The 25,814-nt window shown below is 39.2% G+C and overlaps 1 protein-coding gene across 6 annotated transcripts in view; it reads left to right on the top strand.

The window, feature by feature from the left end:
- Window positions 1-25,814, top strand: part of GABRB1 (gamma-aminobutyric acid type A receptor subunit beta1) — a 115,849-nt gene that overhangs the window by 38,301 nt on the left and 51,734 nt on the right. For 5 of the 6 annotated variants that reach the window (XR_004356559.1, XR_004356560.1, XM_032685074.1 and 2 more), the window contains exons 4-5: window positions 17,145-17,365; window positions 19,670-19,726. Coding sequence is in view for 4 of the 6 variants with exons in the window: in XM_032685074.1 (XP_032540965.1) it covers window positions 17,145-17,365; window positions 19,670-19,726 (278 nt within the window). In the remaining 2 variants the exon portion in view is untranslated. The remainder of the gene's footprint in view (window positions 1-17,144; window positions 17,366-19,669; window positions 19,727-25,814) is intronic. The other variant, XM_032685075.1, reaches the window with a different exon arrangement.

Consider the following 25,814-nt stretch of genomic DNA (forward strand, 5'->3'; position numbering starts at 1 on the left):
GATTACCTCAGAAAAATACCTTATGTGAATGAAAGTAATTTTCTGGATTACCTACACGTTAATGAAAGACAGATGTTCCCCACCAGTTCAGTGTTTAAAATCACCAGCACAACACATATCTGTGAGAACTTTTCCTTCACCTGTAAATGAAGAAGATTTAGCAAATTACAAAAGCCCTTCGATCTACTTGATTTTCTGGTCTACATGTTTAAAGCTAAGCATTTCAGCCAAAATTTTAAATAGTGCTCAGTGGAGCTTAAAAATATATTTTAGAGATAATTACAATACAGTTGAAACTTCTAAACATAGATTGTCTTACGTTGTCACATTTTAACGTGCTTCTAAACAATGAGAAATTTCCTGTTCAAAAAGAATGTTAACACATCATGCAGGAATATATAAGAAGAATTTAAAAGTCAGTATCGTCATGTAATATCATTAACAATCACAATCAACTCTAATGAAATTTTTAGTTCAGTACATGAGCTTTTTTGTATTTAAGTTACACACATCTTAAAGATTTGGATGAGAGACAAGGGGAACAAATTGAAACATGAGAAATTCTGACTGAGCATAAGGATGAAGGTTTTCCCTCTGAGGCAATGAAACACCAGAACAAGTTGCCGAGGGAGGTTGCAGAGTTACCATCCTTGGAGATATGCAAAACTCAAGTGGATGAGGCCCCAAGAAGGCTGATCTTACTGGATATGCTGTGAGCTGGAGATTTTCTGGAGCTTCCCTCCGACCTGCATGATTCTGTAGTTCATATAAAAACTTGTAGGTGTAGCTTAGAAAGAGGCTGAACACCCACACACTTTGAATCATTTAGGTGGAAATCTGGGGAGGGCTCTCAGAACAGAAATATTTTTTCTTAAGTTATTCATTAATTCTTCTCACATTTTATGAAGTCTTTCGACCTCTCTAATATAAAAAAATACTGTGTCAACAGCCTGGTATATTGATTTTTAAGATTATATTTTTATAGCATATTCATCTATACTTAATTATGTATAATAAAGTAGTTTAGAAAAAGCGAAACAAAGCAAATGTGGGCTGTCATTTGATTAAAAATATTTTAGAGGAACTTTCAGTAAGAAAACTTAAGTTTTTACTTCTGAATGATTGAAAATTCTTTTAATTTTTCCATTTGTTTGCTGACCTAAAAAAAAAAAGCCCCCAAAACACCTCATGCCTCCGTCTGATGCTGCTATTCTCTGATGCACAATTGTGCAATCTTGCCTCTCTCTTTTCCTAGGCTTTCCCAGCACAGTCCTGCTTAAATTCCTTCTGTTGTATTTTTATTTTTCCTGTTCCTTAGAAGTGAAAACTTTGTGGAGGGAAATGTCGTTCCCTGACTTCACTTAAAATATAATTCAGAGAAGTGATTTCCTGAACTGTTTTCTGATCCCTCCTGATCATTTTTCTGCTCTCTGAAGAGCTAGTCTTTGCTGATCCCTCACTGACCACTTTTTCCTGCCCCAGTACTTCATGCTTCCTTCACCTCTTCTCCGTGTTCACCCTCCTGCCTTTATTCTATTTTTCAACCATCACCTTCCCCAGGATACCTTAATAAAGATGTAAATGATAATTCCAATCAAACAGCTACAGACAGCCCTACTTTTCATCCTCTGCCAACAGGACACTTCGCCACACCCGGATCATGCCCGGGCAGCCTAAACTGAAGTTGCAGTCTCCTAAGTTGCTGTCTCTTGCCAGCAGGGAGTAGCACACAGCAGCCAGGCCTCACAAGAGCTTCCAGGCATCCTTGGATTTATCAGGATAATGCTGAAGCTGAGGAAGGGATGAGTTGTGCTCTTACAGCACGCAAGTGAGGGAACATCTGCTTCAGGAGAGGCGTATTCAGCATTACCAGCTATCATTCCAATGCTGACAGTAAAACAGCGTATTTGTCAGAAGTGCATTTTTGACAATCAGTTCTTATCAGTATGTAAAAGCAAATGTATCACACTGGAAGTCAGAGAAGGTAGCCCTACCAGTATGTAAAAGTTGTGCACATCTGTGGCCTTTAAGCTGATGCTCTGCATTTCCCACACCTTTCTGAAATTTTTCAGCTGGCGATAGCTCAGGCCCGCAGTGTGTCACAGATCTGTACTCTGACTACCTGCATAATGACCAGTCTGGCTTTTACAGCCCACCACTACCCAGCAGAACAAACAGCTCATATAAGAGGGCATCAGCATCCCTGTATAGTAGCATGCAGATTTTCCAAACTCCAGTTAACTAAGCCTGCTGCTGTCACACAAGGCTGGACTTGAAATTCAGGACTGCACTCTCCATTGACTTGACCATCACCACACCCCTTCTCTGTGACTGCTCCAGTCTAAATCAATCTCCTCTTTAATTAAATGGTCCTTCTGTGAAGGACCAGGACAATGTTCAGCATTGCCAGTCCCTTGTGCTCATGGACAGTAATATTAGCTTGTTTCTGATTTATCTGGAGTGCAACATTTAGTACTTATAACAATCCTGTTTTTTCTATCCCATCTCCATAACAATGACACATTGTTACTCAGCTCTTTCATCTTTTTTTTATCCCATTCCTCAACAAGATCTCATTTTATAAAATAAATCCTTGTGATTAGTCTCCTAGTCTATGACTTTTCAGTATTGAATATAATCCCACTTCTACTGCCCTAGCCTTCAAGGTGATCATTGTGATATTCTAATACTCTCTGATGTTAACTGTGGCTCCTTACTTTAATATCAACTGGAAATATCATTGGCACAGTTTGATTTTTCTTGTGGCAGAAAAAATATAACAGAAAATAAAAATTAGTCCCAAATCTCATCCTTTGAGGATTTCCACCTGTAATCTCCCTTGGCATGTTTCTTCTATGTTCACTGCACACTACTGGCAACCCCCTTTTATCCAGTATCTTAGCCATTCTACTGTTTGTGCTGGTTTTGGCTGAGGTAGAGTTAGTTCTCTTCACAGTAGCTGGTAGGGGGCTGTGTTTTAAATTTGTGCTGGAAACAATGCTGATAACACAGGAATGTTTTAGCTATTGCTGAGCAGGGCTTACAACAAAGGCAAGGCCACCTCTGCTCCTCACGCCACCCCATCAGTGAGAAGGCTGAGAGTGCACAAGGAGTTGGGAGGGGGCACAGCCAGGGTGGTTGACCCAAGGGATATTCCAGACTGTATGGCATCATGCTCAGCAAGAAACTAGGGCAGAAGTTGGCCAGCAGTTGCCACTGCTGGGGATCTGGCTGAGCATTGGTCAGTTAGTGGTGAGCAATTGCTTTCATTTTCATCCCTTATTTTTCTTGGATTTTATCTCCCTCTCTTTGTGATTTTCATTTTACTACAATTTATTAGTAATATTATTAATTTATTTCTATTTTTAAACTGTTCTTATCTCCACTCACGAGTTTCTCGCTTTTACCCTTCCAATTCTCTTGCACCCCATTCCTGCTGGGAGCAGGGGAGTGGGAGTGAGAGAGGGAGCAAGTTGCTGTGTGGTGTGTAGTTACCAGCTGGGGTTAAACCATGACACTGGTTTTGTTCTAATTCCCATCTTCTTCAGTTTAAATCATGCAATCAAAGATGTTTTACTGAACATTAGATAGTTGAGGTGCACCACCTTTTTTTTATCTATTGAATCAGTCAGAGAATAAACAAGAAGTGACATGGGTCTACAATTGGTAAGTATATGTTACATTTTATTTCATGACCAGCTGTTTCTAATTTTGTCCCTTATGGTCTTAAAAAACCAACCAAACAACAACAAAAAAAACCCCAAACCAATAACATAATTCTTAAAGTTGCTCTAAGCAAAACAAAACAAAAAAACTCTAGGGCAAAAGGAGCTGTCAATTAATCATCTCAGACCTCAGATACGAATGAAGCTTAATCTGAAACAATGTGCCCTTTCAAACATCCTCAATTTAAAAGTCAAGTGAGAGCAAGAGCAGCTGCCACCTCCTAATTTATATACCAAAACAAACAAGCAAACAAACTCCATGGTAAATATGTACTAGCTGCTTGAGATACGGATGACTTAGTTACAAAGTTCAAAGACTTGCTGTCTGGAGAATATTCTACGTCTGGTATTATATTTAATAGATTCAGGCCTAAAATAAACCACAGTTATGATGAGTCACTAAATATAAAAGATTACTTGCAGTAAAACATTATATAAGATTTCTATTTTCTCAAAGACTCAAAAAATAATATCATAAAGTTAAAAAAATCATATATGAAATGGAAAAATATGGTGTGCTACTTAAAACTGTATTGTAGGAAAATATTATTAATGGGATTTCCTTAAAGGTTTGATTAAAAATTCCAATTAGTTCTGCACTTCATGATGAAAAATTATCTAGGGAATGAATCATAGAATCACAGAATGGCTTGGGTTGGAAGGGGTCTCAAAGACCATCTAGTTCCCATACCCCTGAATTGTGCAGAAAGACCTTTCACAGGGTGCTTAAAGCCCCATCCAGCCTGGCCTTGAACAGGAATGGGGCATCCACAACTTCTCCACAACCTGTTCCAGTGCCTCACCACCCTCACAGTAAAGAATTTTTTCCTAATACCTAATCTAAACCTACTTTCTTTCACTTTGAACCCATTTCCCTGTGTCCTATCACTACATGTCTATGTAAAAAGTCTCTCTCCACCTTTCTTGTAGGCTCCCTTCAGGTACTAAAGGCTGCAATTAGGTCAACCTGAAGCCTTCTCGTCTCCAGAATGAACAAATATAGTGTAAAATAATATGAAATATTATAGGAGAATGAGCCCTTTGAGATTAGCAAGTAGTGCCATTCTGTGAATGCAATAATAAACCCCACATTGTCATGTTTTGTGATACAGAGTCTCTCGATCTCTGCTAGTTACTGCAGTCATGTTTGAAATTCAGTTCTCAGGGAACTCTACACCTTTTTTTTTTCCCCATTCATTAAGCATAAAGACAACCCTGTACATTCCTGTATTGACCTGAACTATAGAATGGTCTGGATTAGACATTTCCCATCCAGGTTCATTCCTATGCCTGATCCACAGTCAGAAGAGACATTTGCCAGCATAAAAGCATCATTTGTCTAGATTTTCCCATTAGACTTGGCCCTGAGCAGAGCCTCCAGTACAGCACTAACAGCACTGAGGCACGGATATCATGCATGGGCATCTCAGCAAATCTCCCTGAGCAATTCCAGTCTTGGGTTGTTAATTTGCCTTATGGATGGATATCTGTCTACTAGAGAGAACTGTGGTAGATCAGTGATTTTCTGCCATCTGTAACGAGATGAATGGAATTTCATTACTAATTGGGGTGAGAGACCTCAACACAGGAAATACCAACCACCTCGGCCATAAAGTCATCTGCTGTAGATTTGTGAAATTCTGGTGCTTCATAATGTTCATAGTTCTCATAATGCCTAAAAATGGCCCGTGGTGATGTCTTGATAATATTTGCAGCTGTGAAGGAGCCAAGATTCAATTTGGTTTTGGTCGACAGTGTTGACACAGACTGCTAACCAAGCAGTGATTAAATCTTATATTTCTGATTTTAAAAATGCAACACTGCTTTGAGCTGCATTTTAAACTAGTATGTATTCTTTCGCTTCTTATGTAAGCAACACACTTATAAAAGCAGACCACTGTCTTGCAAGAAAAGCATTGCAATGGAATTATCTCAAACTGTCACTGTCTGTTTTTAACACTTGCAAACACAATCCCAAATGTCCGGGGGTGTCTCAAATATACACATGTGCTACAAGCGTTAAGACTTAAATCTTGCATTTGTTGCTAGAACTGGATACTGTAACCATAGTGATTACCTTTCAGTTGCTAGACTTTGACTCACCATGAAAGGAATAAGGAAAAGGTTTGGGGAGAGATTTAAACAGTTCATCCAATATTGAACTGACACCTACTGCTGAATCTACATTGATGCTGTAAAAAATAGGTATCTTTATGACAAGCAATCTTAGCATACAGAATTTGAAGAAGGAATATGATTAAAAACTGACTAAAATCAGGATTAAAGAGGAAGAATTGTTCCTATAAATACAGAAAGGGAGAAATAAAAGCACTGTTCTCGCACAGAACACTTATATTTCACCTAACAGATATCCCCATCAGGGAAAAGCTTTTTCCAAGCATCAGGTTGGTGATATAGGAGAGGATATATGATAAAAATTCAGTGCTGGGCAGAGACTAAGCTGTCTTAGTTGCTCCTCTGGAGTTGAGACATAAGAGTATTATCCATGTTATAAAACTGTGGCAGGAACTGTTACAACAGACCATGTACCATACCTACTAAGCCTACTGAATTTCATTTTGCTACAGCCGAGACCAAGCTATTCTTCCATCCTGTCCCATACACATTCTCTGTAGAAGTACATTAACTATGTCCATGTGTCTTGCAGAAACCACAGAGCTCATCTGCAGCTATTTTATTGCTCAGTACACAGACATTTATTTGTCTGTTGTATCTCATCTCTAATCCAGGAGATCCAAGTGTTAGCGTTCATCTGGCTGCCTTAGAACAAGAGGGCTGTCATCCTGCCCAAGACTTGGTGTTCACTTAAAGTTTTGTCTCCAGTGATGGCCAACATCCAGTGCTACGTAAAAAGATACAAGAATCCTCCAACACACAGAAGTGGAACAGTCTCCCCCCAACATTATTTTCATTCTGACCCACAAAAGGGAAGTTATTTTACCCTGAACTATGCTAATTTATATTCCTCCCAAGATTTATTTACAATGTATTTTCATAAGCCTGTTTTAACAAGTGCAAATTAGGTGTCAGATTTACTTCTATCACTAAAAATAGCAAACTGAAAAGCATACCAGAAGAGTAACCTATTTCACTCATTTTAAATTATGAGAAATTATGGGAAATCTTCCCATGAGAATACTCGTGAGTGGTGGAGTGAGATCTGCTTCAGGTCTTGTGCTCTAGGGTTCAGAATGGGTGGAAAAGGAGGAAGGACTATTTGCTTCTGATGATCTGGTAACACAGATTTTTAGAGAAAGATGTTCAAGTGCCAGAGCCACTATCTGATTTTCTATCCTGTTCTGAAGAAAAGGGGCTATTGCATCTGGAAAGTTTGCTGTAGGGTTTGTTAGAAAGCCAGTCTGGTGAAAGGAATGAAATACTAGAGTGGGAGTTAGCGAAAAAAGGCAGAGTTGTCCCTTGTTGTTTCCTGTACTCCATTCTCCACTCCATTTATTAGCTGTATGACTACTGTCTGTGAAGAGTCAATCTCCAGGGAACAGATGTTCGTATTATCCTGAGATACCTTTAGATGTTGTAATCAGCTGGAAGCAAACAGGAAGATAAATTATTTGGTAGTTCAGTAAGTTTATTACTATAACCTAACAGATCTAAAAGTCATTCCTGCTATAAATTAGTGAAAAACTACACATCCACTTGGATATAACATACCCATCTGGAAAGTCATGTGACATAGCCAGCATGTTTATCTCTAAACATTCAGTGTCTATTGATGCAAATCCACGAATTCTGTAACTGTTTAATCAAGCTTTATGTGATTGGGTAAGGCAAATAACAGGCAATTTATTGAATTGGTTCATTCTACTAAACCCATACTTGACTACACCTACTCCATGTCATCAGAAACCTTAGCTGAAGCCACTTGCCATATTGCTTCAAAGCTTTTCTTGCTGCGTGGTGTGGTGCTGCATCCTACTTTGTGCTGAATCACAAAGCTGATCACCTGTAAGGGCCTTCTCTCTGGTTAGAAGTCACCAGGCAGAGCTGTTTTATCATATTGAAGAACAGCAAAACTCACTGCCACAAAGAAGAAAAACCTTTCCATCATCTGCATCACTGTTCATACCATGAACAGCATGACTTAGTCACCTCTTGCCGTGCAACAAAACTGCTAAACAGCTGATCTGTTGTCCCAGGAGTTTTCCCTGTTCAGTTTCTTACTATCATCCCTTCCTTGCCACAGACCCTCTTTGTAGGTGACAGGAGGAGGTCTACATCTGTCCCATAATTTACACCTCTGCCAGGAGTGCTGCTTCACTGACATTGGCTTCCACTTGTGTCCACGAACACCTCATTCCTCAGCAAAAGCAAAACCTTCTGGACCTCTACACTTCATACACCTCTGACAACAGCATTTTGATTACTTCTGCATTAAATTAAGCCAGTCCAACAAAAAGTCATAGTTAGGAAAATACTACATTTTAGCTTTGAATGATAGTGGCACAGACCTAGGCTTCAGTTTAGCCAGCTGCATGTAGAACTTCTCTGGCTGAATACAAGCGTATTTTAGTGGAAAATTAGCCTTACTGTACAGTGAAGGAATTAAGGAAAAGAAACAGAAAAGCAGTCTCATATTTGTAGAAAGAGAGATAAATGCACAGGAACCATTTGAAATGCCTGTTTCACTCCTGAAAACACACTTGAATTTCCATTCCTCTCTTGTACTGAAATTGTCTCATTTGCGAAACAGTGAAAACTTAGCAGTAACAAGCAGCTGTTTTCTTGTTTCTAAATGGAAAAAAATTCATGAGGAGTTTTAGTTGACACGGTTTAGGCACTGCAATGTCTCCAGAAATAGAAGCCACATAAGAAAACATTGCCTGGCCAACAACCCATGGATTTAGGATCCTTCAGCCCTCAATAGCCCCTCTAGCCTATATTGTGTCAATTGCAATAAATTCAGGACACCTGGACACCCCAAACTTATGCCTTCTGCATCAGTGATCATCACGTATGGATCTCTGAGACATTTTGACTTCATCCTGTCTCTAAAAAGCACCAAGGAAAGTAAAACTGTGTACGAGAGAACTGCTACATGTACTTCTGCTGACATCTCAAGATGGACCAAAAAATTTCTATCTCAGAAGGAGAAGGACAGGCAAAAATAACCTCCAAACAACAACTTAACAAACCAAAACCACTCTTCTGTCAGCCAGGCTCCAGTCTGCCCCTCTCAGAAGTCACCATGTTGGACAAGCTTCACAACAGCACCTCAACGTTCTCTAGCAGGCTGTAGTAAGCAAGGAAAAGCTGAAGAGTCAAGGCTGGTTTCCTGGCTTTTTCAAACATTTTAGATGCAAATTTTTTTTTCCCAAGTTAATAAATAAGCAAACAAAGGCGAGATAATGCTGAAACAGACAAGTGGCTGCTGAGCTCCTGCGGTATTTTAATACTGTGAATACACTAATAAACTTACATAGCCAATTTAGAGAGCAGATAGACCCATAGATGCCAACCCACAGACCTTGGGTGACAAGAGTTGGTGCAGCCCTGGCAATAGATCTGAACTGCTTCTGTCACTCTGACCTGAAGCTGTAGAACAGTTGTACACAGCTACTAAAGCTGGTCTCTGCTGTAGCCCCATGCATGGCACCACACTGCTAACTCATTCTGGTTCATCCTGGCCTCCTCTGACTAGCAAACATGAAAATTGCCTTGGTTGAGAACACTGGTACATGTGCTTTATGATCTTTCACAAGTCCTTAAGTTTTCATTGCCTCATTTTTGAGGCTGTAAAACCCACTCCAGAACTGAACTTTCACAGCTGTTCTGCAAAGAAGCTGCTCTACCTTCCTACTTCACTCCTAGTGTTCTTTCCTCCCTCAGCACCAATGCTCGGGTAGCCATGGTGTGTACAGGATAAGGGAATTTACCTACATAAAAAACACCATGCCAAAATAGTAATGGCAAAGTTCATCTCTAACCTGGATCAATTCCCTCCACTTCCTAAGTAGTTATTCAGATGTGTGCTCTCACATGGGAAGGGATGAAAACAGTCGTTGTCTGACCTTCAGTGAGGTGAAAGCCTTCTGAAACTTCAGACTCAGAGAGAGGTTTTATTGCTGTAAGCATTAAAGAAAACTGATTTTGAGGTTTGTATTTATAAAGTCATTTGCATGAAAACGTTTCCCCAGATTTTCAGTGTAGTGGCACCAGTTTCAACATTCTGAGCTACTCAGTTCTTCAAATAATTACTAATCCCATGTTCTCCCTAGTTACGTATTTTGGAGGAAAGAGAGCCTGCACCTCCGTATTCTAATCAGTACTCAGGAGTACTATTCAGATGCTTTCAAACTGACTGATGAGTTATTTGGTCTTGATTGTTTTTTGTTTTCCTTTCCCAAAACATACTATACAATATTTTGAAATGTGGATTCCCATGAGACTGGCAACAGCACTGGATTTGTAGGGTTTTAATCAGATTAATCATATTAAATTGGCCAACTTCATTAGTTATCCAATTGATTATGCTGTTAGTAAGCATAAAAAGATAAAAATAAAGTAAGATAAAAATAAAACAAGGTCCTTTATTATCAGCACTCTAAAAATACCCTGCATTCTGCTCTGAGGATTTATTGTCAACAATACATGCATCTAAAGGCAAACTGATTCCCAGCAAAAGCCAAAGGCAATTTTTCCACAGAAAATCCACATCACTGCTCTAAACTCATCAACTATGATGGATTATCACGTAAGCAGCTTAATATTATTTAAATTATGCAGCTCATGAGAAGTCACATGGGGGACTTTTTCTGAAGCTGCCTTCTGTAAAAGCATCGCAGATGCAAAGCAGGTATTTGCAGCACACTTGGTTTACAATGATCAGAAGGTGACAGAATTCAGGATCTGGAGGATAGCTGGGACAGAGCAGAGTTAGGACTCATGACATCAGCACGGTAGAATTTGGCTTGTTTGGGTAATTGCTAAGTAAAATTCCCCAGCAAGCAGTCATCAAGCAGAAACAATGGAGGCTGAATTTTAAAGAAAACCAGAAACAATCCACCCTGTCATGCAAGAAGGCCATAATTTTAGCAGAAGAGCTGTCAGGCTAAGACAGGAGCTTCTCAATGAACTAAAACATGGAAGGGAGCATACAGGAGGAGGAAACAAGGCAACAGAACTGGCAAAGAAATCAGCAACGAGAATTATTTGTTGTTGAACTGGCTGGAAAGTAAAGGAAACGGATCTGCCGTCTATGTGAGAAAGCAACCAGAATGCTTTTTGCTCTGCCTTTGGATAGGTCCAGAGCCAAACAAGAGTTTATGGATCAAGAATAGCAGCCAAAACAACATGACCTTGTAGTAGTGCATATCTACTATAGACATCCTGGCCAAGAAGAAAATGCAGATGAGACCTTCTTCCAACAACTGGAAGAAGTCTCATGTGCATGGTTCTGTTCCTCATGGGAGACTTTAACCACCATGATATCTGCCAGAGGGAAGACACAGCAGGGCTCAGGTAATCTAGAAGACTTCTTGAAGGCACTGATGACCACTTCCTGGCACAGGTAACTGAGAAGCTAACAAAAAAATGTGCTCTGCTAGACCTCATAGTTACAAGAAAAAAGAACATTTTTGAGATGAGAAAGTCAGAGGTAGCCTTAGCTGCAGTGACCATGAACTGCGACTCTAGGCTGTGACTATAAACAACAACAAAACCTAAACAAATCCCAAAACACCAAAACCTGAAGTAGTAATTACATATAAAGCTTAAAAAAAAAAAAAAAAGGCAACTAACCAATTAAAAAAACCAAACAAAAAAAACCCCGAAACAAAAACAAACAAACAAACAAACAAACAAACAAACAAACAAAAGAAAAATACATACTAAGATCTGGCAGCTATGTAATCACTGCTTCTGTTCCAGGTAGAGCCACTGACTCACTGCATGTCACTTTGACCTCCATCTGCTTCTCTTGAAACTAAAGAAAATTGATACAGTAGAATGACAACTGAGAACAAGGCAGGAAGAATCAAATAGACTTCCATCACCAGACCCACAGAAATAGAAATAACCTCTACTGAGAAGTAAACTGGTAAATATATATTAAGGCACTAAAAAAAAAATTCAGTTACTGTTTTTGTAAAGTTAGCCCAACCTCATATTAAGATATATATATCTGCCACCCTACATTGTTAAGCATCTTCTGGAGCCAAGGAGTCTAGCCATGGTTGGCTGTCTTCACTAGTGATTTCCTACTTAGAAGCTTGGTTTACCATAAGGCCCTACACATCACAGAATAAAGGTTTGTGGGATTTGCTTCACATGCTCAGCTAGTTCATCCTGTGACTCCATTTGCACATTACTGATATTCACCTGCTTGTGTTCTTTCAACTTTTTGTCCAGTTCCTATAAGGTTTCTGGTACTGTTATCACTTATACAATAGGGTTCAAAACAAAATTCAACAAACCTCTCCCATATGCTCCTAAGATCACAATCAGGTCAGCTTCACCTGCAGTGCTGTGCACTGACACCACAAGGAATTATTCTGAGCTCTTAGCACTGTGTCATCCTCCTTAGACATTCAGGCACTTTGTAATGGTCTCGTAGTTCACTCCTGATGAGTTAGCTAGAAATTGCAAAGAAAAAAAAATTAAGTACTTCAGGAACAACCATTGTTGGAAAACAGGCTGCTTTCCAATTATCTTGCTTATAGGTAGCAAGGGAAGTGTGGTTTAATTAACTCTTCCACAATGGCTTGCCTTAACAGGAACTTGAAAGTGCTGCATTCATCCAACACATCTTTGGCTTCATTTGCTTTAGACTTCACATCACATTCCATATGGTAGACCCTCAAAGCTGATCTGTGCCCACCTAATTGCGAGTCAGTAAGGCACCATTTTCCACTCAGTCCACACAAGAACCTGGGAAACATAGTTTTTGTCCAAATGCCCAGTCCCACTCCTGTGTATTGGTGCTTCAAATCCAAGCTGGATGAAGTGTTTTGGAATGTAAGTTAAAGTTTGAAATTTCTTTTCCTTGGAGTGCTTTCTAAACCTGCTTTACAGAGAGGATGAGGACAGCACTACTTGAGCACAATGTCACAGTCCTCAAATGTAGTTCCACCATTCCCTTTCATGCCTGCATATGAATAGGCAAGTTTTTGCACAGCTCAGAGGAGAAGAATCCTAGAACATCCTGGACTTCAGCAAAAAGCTGAACACCTTTGGACTGTAGTTGCCCATACCTGGACTTGAACATTAACTGGCATCCTCAGATGCAGATAGACAGGTATGAGCCACCTGGACTAGTTGGGGGTTTTTAGCAAAAACTTGTTTTCAGCTGCCTCACAGAGAGAAATGACTAAGAGAAAACATGGTTGTCTCTTACTGCTGTCTACATTTTCTCTTAAAAGTTGTATCAAGACATGTATTAATATATACTGGTCTGTGGAGTACTTGCCCGTAAGAAACTTTTCTATTCCTTTGTTTTCCCTCCAATTGTTCTTTAAGAAACACTAGGTGCCTGGAGGCTTAACAGGAAAGAAAAACAGCCATTATTGCCCTTACATCATCTATACATATTGCACAAAAAAAAAAATAGGGAACAAAAAAATTACAGAAATAAAAGAAACTTATGGGAACTGTCCAGTCTGTTCCTTACTGGAGCTCTAAATTGTTCTTCTAACTTCAAGTACAATATGCTTCAGTGGTCCATTCATTTTCTTTCCTACAAGAGATTTATATTACTCAAGTGAACTGTGAAGCTTGGTGCCAGTATTTATTTATGAGGCTGCTTAAATTCAGATTACAAAATAATTTGCAATTCTGAGTAAAATAGACTAGTTTCTCTTACTCACATTTTCACAGAACCTCTCTTACCTAGGAAGACCATGTATTTGTCTTAGCAACCTAATGCACCTTATTAAAGCACTGTACAGATATATATGTTATAGTACACATCTAGTTACATTCACTTACACATTTCCAGTTTGATACAAAGAAATAAGAAATTATCACAAGTACTAAGAAAGGGAAAAAAAAAAAATCTCATTCTAACAAATCAAAATTTGTTACATAAAAAAAAAAAACAAACACTAAACCAGATACACATCAAAACAGCATTATTATTGGTGCTCTAACATTACCCCTCTAACGGTTCACTATGCCCTGAAAAAGTAGGGAATCACTTCTGGAAAGCATAGATAGCTCAGTTAAATCTACTGAAATATCATAATTTTTATGCAGCATTACAGCTTTTTTTAATTATGGAAAGTACAGTTCAGCACAAAAAATGTTCAGTGTGTTTCTAAAAAAAGTGAAATATTTTTAAAAACAAATAATTTAAAAGAACAGTTAGCTGCAGAAACAGATTCTCTTTTTTAATTTTACATTGAGCCCTGCTTTTTTAACTCATGAATAGAAATTCATAAATATGAAAGTTAAACCTAGTCTGATTTATTTCCATGTCTAGACTGATGGGAATCTTGGGAAGCTTTCATAAAAGCTAAAAAAATTCTGCAGCCAATTACCACTACAGATATGACAGATTCAGAAATTATTCATATACTCCAGAGCTTGAAACCACAAAATCCCCAGCAAATTTTACAAGGTAGAAGACAAGTAGTCATTAAATTGCCACTTCACTCACACCCCTGTACAATATAAAAATAATAATACAGAAACCTCCAAGATGTGACTAGCCATATGACCTGCCAGCATTTTATCCTTCACTGATGAGATATGAGAAAGATAAGTCTGTATTTGATGTAAAAACGTTAGAAAATTTATAACTATAGAATTTGGGTTATTATAGCTCAAATATAATTTGCTTTTCTTTAAAATAATCTTTAACTATGCTTTTTAAAATAAGAACTTGCAGCTACAGGGACTCTCACAATCGTGACATCAGACTATTTTCCTCATTAAAATATTAAATGATTAACAACCTCAAGTACTGGGGAATGGGAAAAAATTGATAATTTCCTCAGTTAAGAAACACTGAGATTCCTTTAGGATGAAGGTCAGAATTTTTTCTTCCTCATTAGCACTTGCTGGCTTGCCATGTGCTTCTCTATAGTGTAGCACAATTGCAGGGCAGAGGATCACTCTCTCTTACCATGGTGTTACCAACCACAGTATTTGGGATGTAGCACAGCTGGATGAAACAAAATTTCTTCATAGACTATGATGCTAAAAATAGCAACTCATTTTCTTCTAATAGTCATAGCCAAGACACAGAATTTCTTTTTCTTTCACTTGATCACATCCTTTAAGATTTCTTGTAGCTTACCTTGGCTATTTTTCTCTCTTGATTGAGCTTTGAGAACCATCACATAGACACCCTCTCAATTGTTTGCTTTCTTCCAGGACAGCATGACAGTTCTACAAAAGCAGCTTTAAGACCTAGTGAAAATACAAAGGAAAACAAGAAGGAAAAAAGATTATTGTGTATAATTGGAGTTTCTACACCATCTGTGCTGAGGACTGCACAGGCTCTGCTGAATCAAGCAGATGATGTAGAGCATACCTGGTGAAGCACTGAGGTTTAACTATTATCAGTCATCTTGGAAGGCTTTTCTACCTGAAGTGGCTTAAAGTAGGACAGGTTATAAAACAGATACAACATATGAAAAATGAAGACTTGCGATGTAGGGTTTTTTTCTTCATTTTTGTCTTCATTTGGGTTTTTCTTGTTTGATTTTTAGATTGGTTTTTATTTTTAATTTTCATTTTCTCTCATCCAGTTCCCAACTGATTGCTGTACAGGGAGGAACAAGGGGCAGGAATTTAACTTCTCTTTAAGTGAGGCTTCTATTCAAGTTGTACATTCAAAAACTTGCCTCCTTGGTATCCATGTTTCTCTGTACCGCTATTTAAATTATAAATCACCCACTCAGCAACGCACAGCATATACTCCACTGCATTACTTTGTAGTTCCAGGCTTGACCAGCATGGTCTAGAAAGAAAAGAAGCTGTCCTGACCTCCTCCTAGGGCCTGGGCCAGGAAAAAAAAAACTTATTCCTTCAGCATATAACCTCCTGTCTTTGTTGCGGGTAGCAATTGTCTTGCAGGCCTGGAAAAGGGCATATCTATGAAGTCCTTGCAAATCTGGGATCTGTGCTCGCATGGATGTAATTGTCCTATCTTATATAACCACTGATATTTAATCCATACAAAAAATTACTACAGACCAAGGGCAAGGAAGAACAGCATTTTTATTACTAACTTTTACTGATAAGTCCATAGCTCTGTTAGATGCAACATTTCAGGTAGAAAGGTTTTTTGAAAGTTAACAACTGTGCTTTGATTTCATGGCAATGATACAGTCCTAAGAAGCCATTAAAGATGAAGAGAGCAAATTGTATCAGACTGTGTGTCAGTTTTTATGCTGTTTCTTCAAAAATTAGAGTCCACACCAGGATTTGTGAGAATGACAGAGGTAAGGTTTTCTATCACATAAAAAAAAAAAAGTCTTACCCCTGACCAATTTTTTCAATAATAGCTATGATTTTGATGCACTTTTACCTTAAAAAAATATATAAGTGTGACCTGTCACTTGAAAAGAGGGTTGGGGGAAGAGATGAGGAAGAGAAAACTAATAGTCCACATATTGCTGTTTTAGTCATCTTCTAAGAACTCCATCAGCTACAAAGTACATGAGCTTTACCACTTTAAAAAATTGACTACCTTTAAAATGACCGAATTCCCAGAAAAACAGATAAGAGAGCGTAAATCAGACTAGAAGCCTTTTAGAACAATTTGTTTTCAGATAAAGGGAAAGCTGAAAGGCTACATAAACGGTATTTCACCTAAGTTACAACATGATAGTGAAAAAAAGGTGTTGATTTGCCATGCAGTAAAATCCAAGTGACAAGGACAGAAAGGACTGCGTTCCCCAGGCTGAGGCAAGGTGTGCCTGGCTATCTAAAGTCATTGCATCTGGCAACTCCAGCAGATGGGGAATGGGAAGTTATCCATTATGTTCTGAGGTCATATTTGCTGTTTCTGAGGAAGTCTAAGGACTGCTGGCCATTCTGGATTGTGGGGACAATCAGGATAAGGGGAGTGAATATCAAAAGAATGTCCTCAGTGCTATGCAATGCTATTTGGCTGAGGTCACCTAAACCCTGCTCTTTTCACATTAAAAAAAATGTTTAAAAAATCAAAACCCACGTTTAATCCACAGACTGGAAAAGCAAACATATTCCCTCTGACTTAAGCGGTTTTGAAAACCTGTGGTAGTCACTGCCACTGGTGAGTGGTGTGAGGTTTGAACAAGCCAAGGCTTATGATCATGGCTAATGACAACAACACCTTAATGATCCCTAGATTTTCTGTTGCTACTGAAACTCAGTTACTGACACTTATCTAAAAGTAAACTTCTGGTAAGTTAATCAGTATGAAAACACAAAGAGCCCTTCTTGTTTCTTCCGTAGGACTACACCCTGACCATGTACTTTCAACAATCCTGGAGGGATAAAAGGCTCTCCTATTCTGGAATACCTTTGAACCTAACTCTGGACAACAGAGTGGCTGACCAGCTCTGGGTGCCGGACACATATTTCCAGAATGACAAGAAATCATTTGTCCATGGGGTGACAGTGAAAAACCGAATGATTCGACTCCATCCAGATGGGACAGTCCTTTATGGCCTACGGTACGTTGGGTTTTTTGATCAGCTACATTACTGTCCTGGCAGAAGTGCAGGTAGTACCAATGCCACTTTCCTCTCCTTTTTCCCAGTTTCTCAGTGCAGCTATATGAGTCAGCACATACTTCATCTAGATGACCACATCACACCCAAGAATTTTCCACAGAGCATCAACACAATCTTTAATAACTATATCAATAACTAACAAAGTCTAATGCCTCTTTTTTTTTTTTTTTCAGTTCTTCTGAGTATATTTAAACTACTAAAAGAGTTCTTTATTATGGTTATCACTTGGTAGTCAATCACAGTTTAGACCATCACTTACTTCCTTCTAAAATTTCTCCAACAGCTCTTTAGGACAATGTGAAATTAAAATTTGGAGTCATCTGAAGAAATCTGACCAACATTTGGTAGGGAATAAAAAGAAGATGTTTGTAAGTTTGAGTTAATTATTTAAATATTGTCTATATGTCTGAGTAGGGGTTTTCTTTAATCTTCCTTGGTTTATAACTGCCTCTTCACACCACAACTGCTTCTTCATACAGTGCAACCCATATTCACCTCTGTAGATAAAAATATATTCTGAAGTTTCAACAGGCACAGTCTGATTATAAGGTAAACAGATGTGAAATTAAAACTATGCCAAGCTATTTCTTATGTTGAGAATTTTGCAGAGCCTGAGTAGGGCTTTATTGCATTATTTTTGAAGTTAAGGTAGCTTTGCTTGGAAATAACATTGTCTGTCTGAAAGAACCTTTGTTCACTCTTGTCATTCAACAATAAAAATAATGTCTGGAGAATATAAACCTGAAAGTATAGTTCAGTTAATCAGAAAAAAAGTTATAAAGCATAAAACTTAGCTTGAAATAGCTCAAAAATGTACCTAAGATAGAATTAGAAAAAAAACCCAAACTACTGCAGCAGTTCAAAATGAAAATAATATTTGGGAAAGTATAACTTAGAGCTTACTGAACATAGAAATTTGAAATTACCTTTTAGCCTATAAAAACATAACCTTTTAAAACACAGCACTACCCATGCAGAGAAAGCCTTCCAACCTATCAATTCAAGCTTTTCAAGAAACAAGAAATTATTTAAAAATTATTATTATTTTGGCTAATCATGAGTTTGCTTTTGAACCTATCAGATTCCCAGGCAGTGCATCAGTTGCTATCAAGAACCACACAGTCAGTTTAATACAGCTAGATCTGTTCTGGTACAGAAAAACTGCTATTTCAGTTGTGAAAAAGAAAACAAGGGACCCATGAGGAATTCGTTGTTCAACTAAAGGCTGTCATTAACATCTGCTAAACAGAGCATTTGAAAAATGCATCTTTCCCATTGCCTTCAGACCTCCTACAGTTCCTTTCAATCAAATTGACTCCTGCAGGACAGTTACCATGATAGGAATTTCTGGCCTGATAACTTTTCAAAATATTTCTTCTTTTTTTCTTTTTTTTCCTTTAAGGCCAGGAAGTAAATTTATTTACATTCTAGAATTTGCAAAGTGGCAAGAATGTGCATTAGAGGCAAGCACTCCCTCACAGGCAGTTGTATATACAATATAAACTACACCTTGAAATGTATACCATGCATATGCTTCCACACACACACCGTACATTGGATATCAATAACAGTCTTCTGCAGAAATAGCAAAAGAGGCTGTGACACATCTGGTGAACCTGCTGCAAGTCCTCTCGTGTTTCATCCACAAAGCAGCAGCATGGCCAAGAAGCTGTGACCTTGCCCATGCTCGTCCTCTCAGAGGTGATCAGGCAAACCTCCAGTGCAACAGCAAAGATGGTCGGCTTCACATAACAAGGTTGCTAGTTCATATGATTGAATAACCATTCACATTTGGATAGTTAAGCAACAGTTCTGCAACCCTGCAACAGCTGCAGCTTTGCGCGTTAATACCCCAGCCAATATCTATCACTTCTTGTGGTAGGAAAACCAAACAGAAAAATGAAAACAAAAAAGGCAGAAAACCCCACACTAATATAAAGGGTAACCTACATCCCACACACTTGCAGTTCGGTACTATGCAATTCCCTTCTCCTCCCTTACCCCTACCTCATGCCCTTAACGTACACTGCCACAGGAGCAGCTCTGAGTCTCCCAGATTTCTGGGCTTCCCCACCTTCTCACCCAGGTTTCTGGGCTTCTCCACCTTCTCACCCAGAGAAGGCAACAGGGTCTCAGGATGCAGTAGGGCCAAGTATTGCTCGGTGTGCCTGTATCCACTGACGGCATTGTCGTCACCAACCACATGCATAAAAGAAGTGCTGAGCTGCCAGGTCTTTTTCACAGGTTGAGCTGGTGTGCCATGTTTTCTCCGGGGACAAGGCAGCTCTTTAGATGCATCTGGTGAGTAGACTTTGGCCTGTAGTTACCACACATATAGTGTCCCCATCCCACAAGAGGGATCTGATCAAAGACAAAACTAGCAAATGAGCAGAAGAAAAAATGACGTTAAGAAACATTAAAACAATTTTCATACGACTTATTGCTTTAAACTTGCATTAGTGATCACTTTCCTCATGGTAATAAATATGCTTCTGTGAGCCTATAGTTACCTTTAGATCATACAAACATCAATTTTTTCATGTGCTCGATGACACATACGCCTCATAAGAAATAAAACATGAGAAAACACTACAGAAAATGTTTTTAGGTAAAATTCAGCATTGCCCATTAGAAATTTGAGCACAACTCCAATCTTAGTCTCACAAGTAGAAAAGAAACCTTGTGGCATATTAACTTGCACTTAGTTTCTGTGCAGTAGGGAGAGGGAGGACAGTATCACCAAACTTCTCATAGGTTGTGACGTGTAAGTTTCATTTTCCTTGCTGAAGACAGATCATTGGCCAGGCATGACTTGAACAAGAAAGACAACACGGATTACACTACAGACCAGGGTCTGAGTTCCCAACAAATTAGACAGGGTTTTAACCCATCCCTCAAGGATGATTTAAATGCTTCCTTTCCCTCATGCCTCCTATTCCCCAAACAACTTTTCTATTTTCGGTTGAGTTAATGTTTTTGTTCAGGCTCAGATATGAAATTATACTGGCTTCTTTAAAAAGAAATTGGAACAATCATAGCAGCTCTAAATAACCTGCTTTGTTTGCATCCATGTACACAGCAGTTTGTCATTGATGCAATGTTCAGTCTCAACAGAGTTGAGGAAAAATAAACCAAGGTTAGTCATTTGGCTCTTAAGATGAATAAACAACGGAAACATGCACATAATACACTAGATCATGTAACAAAGCATTGTCACTTCAGTATGCCTCCATTATAGTATTATTTCTATGATGAACTGAACAACCCCTTTAGCTATTTTTTCCAGTAACTTTCAGCTGCCATGTCCCCGCAGTTTAAAAAATGATATATGCTATAAACTTGTGCAGACACAAAATACTCCTAAACCTTCTGCCCTCTAAAATTGTGCATTGCTGTTTTGTTTCTTGCTGCAAAATCTACTTCTGTTAATTGTTCTTAGTAGTGAAACATATATAACCTTACTAGTCAAATAACTCCTTCATCCTTTTACCCAAACAGCCACACACACAAACACATTTAACTCCATGTTATTATTTCCACTGAATTCCATTTCAAATATGTCAGGGAAGTTGAGTGTCACTGTTAATTATTATGTACCTGAAGTGTGTGATTCTTCGGTTTCTGTCAAGTACTCCCACCAGCAGCTATTATCATTTTCTGTGGTGTAGACACCTGCTTCCCAAGAGAAAAAAAAAAATTCTCTTTGAGTCAATGTGCAAACCTGCAGCACTGTGAGGATGGTGTATGAGACAGTTCTAGCCTGGTCCCAGTACTGCTGGTAAAATACTGAATACTATTTTATTTATTTTTACCTAATTTTTCCCCCCATGTTTAGTAAGTAATTGGATCCCATTAGCTCTAACTCTTTTGGCATTAGCAGTGTCTCCCATTACTTTTATTGCCTATTCAGGCAAGATCCTCTAGAAGTCTCTCCCAAATCTCTAGATTCTCAGACCAACACATGCTGTTGCTTCTTTTGCTTCTCATTTCTCACCCTTTTCCAAGTAAGATGCTAGACATGTAATCTGTCTTTGAGATATTTAAGAAAACATTAATAATTTATTGTACTGAATTCTATGTTCAAATTCTTATGTCATGATGTCAAGAACGGAAGCTCTGATTTAAATCATCCTTTCCTAGTATTTTATGACACCTCTTAATTCTTCTCAGATTTTCACTAGCAGAACAATGACATCTTGTTGCTTTGGAGACATCTGTTCTTTTATCATGACATTGCCTCGAAATAAACAGCAGAATTTCATCTGGTGTGCTGGAAGGAGCATATCCTTGAAAAGTATTAGTTGTTAAGAAGCATAACATACCTTCAACAATACCTTTACACAGATTTCTCTCCCTTGTGATATTGAGACACCAACATGACTTCCATTAGAGCAAGTCTTTATTTCAAGCCAGGGAGACACAAGATGTGAAGCTCTGGCTTGGAGCATTGAAAACTTCTGGTTTCAGTGAGACCACCATCTTTAAACCGCTACAGCAGAGGATGCAACTTTGCTAGACACTGCTGCAACTGCAAGAGGACAAGGGAAAGAATGATCTTTGCCTTCAATGTAAGGACTTATTTCACCACTTCTTACACAAGTAAAATCTTCTGTGATGTGAACACTGGCAAACGAATCCACTCCTACCTCCAACCAATTCACAAATGCAAATTGACCGATGCAACATTGGATTTACCAACCACTTATTCATGCAATATCCATGGAAGCCCATCTAGCATATCATAGAGGTGGAACACAAAAAAGCTATATTTAATTGCGGAATGTTTAGGTTTTAAATATAATGCTAAAAGTGAATTTTAGTGGGAACTTCCCTTCTTGACTGCGTCTATTTTAGTGATATAGCCGTGAATGTTACTAAAGAAATTAGCTAGACCCGTGTTTACATCTTTTATTACAGGGAATCTTAATAGTTTGTGGGTTGCTTTTGCATTGTCATGATTTGGGGCTATGGAGTTTTGGTTTTACTCTAAACACCTTCAGGAATTTTCTTGAAGAGTCAGTTATTGAGTCCTTTTGAGGACAACCCATCATGTCAACAAGTAACCCACTTACACTGGTACTCAATAGATTGTCCTACTTGTGTTATTAAACAGCTCCAGCCAAAAAAAAAGACTGCAGTTTATTCTAAATTATAAAAAAAAAGTCACCTAACTGAAATGAAAAGCTACACTTGTTTCACTTCATAAAAATACAGAACAAATTATAAAGAGTTATTTTATTAGATGATAGATTTGAAAATGCTAAAAAATATTTCTTCCATGTATCAATGGCAAAAGATTTAGCAGTGAGCATTTTAAGGCTCAACCAATTTGGGACTTCCTTCATATTTTTAAAACCTGAAGATATACAAGAACTTTGCAAAAATAAGTCAATCAATTATTCACCATTTCTTCCACCTCTCAGAACATTTCAGTCTCAGAGGGTCAGTTCTCAGTGTATAGCCATTAGGAAAGGGTAGGGATTAGAGGAGGGCATTCACATGCACACTGTGGGCACCTGTTCAGCTTGTCACAGGTCACACTTCATCTGCTGCAAACTTTCTTCCAAAAGGCCTTTGAACAAGCATATGTGCCTGTTGGGCAATCAGCACGACCCCTTATCACAAGCAATGCACTGCTAGGAGCATTTCTTCAACTCAGAAGTGAAAAAAGGGAAGAAGAGGACATGGCAAATTGATTCTGAGGCAGAAGGATTGTCTTTGTCCCTTCAGCTGCTTGCAGACTGTTTGAATTTTCTGTGTTACTCTGTGAATCCTATTGTCATCTCCTCTTCCTAGTCTGTAACCCAGTCCTTGGCCATAACATGGCTGGTGTAAGATGATCACAGAATCACAGAATCTTTTAGGGTGGAAAAGATCTTTGAGATCATCAAGTCCAACCATTAACCTGATATTGACAAGTCTAGCACTAAAGCATGTCCCTAAATGCCACATCTATATGTCTTTTAAATACCTCCCGGGATGGTGGCTCCACCATTTCCCTGGGCAGTCTGTTCCAATGACTGACCATCACCCTTTCAGTGAAGAAAATCTTCCTAATATCCAATCTAAACCACCCCTGAGACAGCTTGAGGTCCTTTCCTCTTATCCCATCGTTTGTTACTACAGACCAACTCCCCACATCGCTACAACCTCCTCTCAGGTAGTTGTAGAGGGCAATAAAGTCCCCCTTGAGCCTCCTTTTCTCCAGGCTAAACAACCCCAGCTCCCTCAGCCACTCCTCATAAGACTGGTGCTCCAGACCCTTCACCAACTTCATTGGACACACTCCAGCACCTCAATGCCTTTCCTGTAGTGAGGGGCCCAGAACTCGATGCAGGATTCAAGGTATGGCCTCATCAGTGCCGAATAGTGGGGGACAATTGCTGCCCTAGTCCCCCTGGCCACACTATTTCTGATACAGTCCAGGATGCCATTGGCCTTCTTGGCCCCGAGGCACACTGCTGGCTTGTACCCAGCCAGATGTCAGCCAGCACCCCAGGTCCTTTTCCGGTGGACAGCTCTCCAGCCACTCTTCCCCCAGCCTGTAGCGCTACCTGGGGTTGTTGTGACCCAAGTGCGGGACCCGACACTTGGCATTGTTGTACCTCATCCAGTTGGCCTCAGCCCATCAATCCAACTTGTCCAGATCCCTCTGCAGAGCCTTCCTGCCCTTCAGCAGTTCAACATTCCTGCCCAGCTTGGTGTCGTCTGCAAACTGACTGAGGGTGCACTCGATCCCCTCATCCAGATCATCAATAAAGATCTTAAGCAGGACTGGCCCCAGTATTGAACCCTGGGAAACACCACTCATGGTCAGCTGCCAACTGGATGTATCTCCATTCACCACCACTCTCTGGGCCTGGCCATACAGACAGTTATTTACCCAGTGAACAGTGCACCTGTCCAAGCCATGAGCAGACAGTTTCTCCAGGAGAATGGTGTTAGAGAGAGTGTCAAAGGCTTTTAATGATGTCCAAGAAGACAACACCTGCAGCCTTTCCCTCATCCACTACACGAGTTACCTTGTCATAGAAGGAGGTAAAGATATGCCTTTCATAAAGCCACACGGCTGGGCCTGATCTCATGGTTGTCCTGCACACATGTTATGACACGCAAGATGATCTGCTCCATGACCTTCCCTGGCATTAAGGTCAGGCTAACAGGTCTTTAGTTCCCCAGAACTTCTTTAAGGCCCTTCTTGTAAAAGAGTGAGCAATGACCAGTATCAAAACTGGGAGAAAGCAGTTGGCACCAGCAGTCAGAAGACAGCATGCATGGCCAAAATACAGATGCATTTGTTAACCAGGCTGTAGCTGTAGGAGAAAGAGCTACAGCTGTAGCTGTAGGAGGAGCTACTCCTTACTCTCGGCAGTTACCAGATGGAAAAAACCACCAATGTGCACTTACACTTTCTCACATTTGAGCAAGGACTCCTCCAGTCTGCACATTTGTAAAGTAAAAACAGACAATGTCTGTATTTACCCAACAGCTGCAGCACCATCATTATATTGCCATAAGCTGAAATGCATTTTCAGGATTGTTCTTATCATCTGTAAAACTGGATAATTTTACACAGGTCACTTCCCACACATTGCAGTTAATTTGATAGAGATTGATAGAGATTGCAAAGTGGTTTATATAATACATTTTGAGAAAAAAAAAATCACCTCAATACAGCTACGGTCTGCAATTTACTGCATGAAGCACAATAGCACTCAAGCAAGCACTGGCATACCAAGATATAACTTATTTTTCACACAGAAGCTGAGGTATGTGCTTGTCTAAATACTGCTGAAAGCACAAGAAGACAGTACAGGTGTATTCTGTCTCACAGCTCCATGCAAGAACCACAAAGAAACACCAGGAAATGAGATCCTCTCAGCATCACTCATTTTCAGTGAATGGGTGAGCAAATCTAACTGAAGAACAGCTACATGCTCTAGTTTAGAGGAAAAGATGTGGAACAGAATAAGAGAATCCTGCAGAAATTGTATTTGCTCGCTTTGTTTTTCAGACCCAAAAGAATGTGTAGTTATATTCAGCCACCAAACAAAAAAATAGCAAGAATAAGGGAACTGTAAGCAAGTCACTCCTAAGTTAGTGAAAAACAACAACTGCATTATGCTAGTTCAAGAAAAATGTACTTTTTGATAATTTTTTTTAATGATTATCTCCTCCCCAGGCTGGGTGTCCGCTGAAACCATCTAACTTGCTAGCAGCAGGCACGATGGCAGTAGCAGCACAAAGCTGCTTCACCACTGGACCTCCTGCATTTCAAAAATGTTTTTCAGATCCAGACAGACTTTTATCCAGCTCAGATGTTGAAACCCACATTTGTACTCCCCACCAGCTTAGTTGCACAATCCTCTCCAGAAACAAACACTTCTCC

The sequence above is a fragment of the Chiroxiphia lanceolata genome, chromosome 4, assembly GCF_009829145.1.
Source record: "Chiroxiphia lanceolata isolate bChiLan1 chromosome 4, bChiLan1.pri, whole genome shotgun sequence".
NCBI lineage: Eukaryota > Metazoa > Chordata > Aves > Passeriformes > Pipridae > Chiroxiphia > Chiroxiphia lanceolata.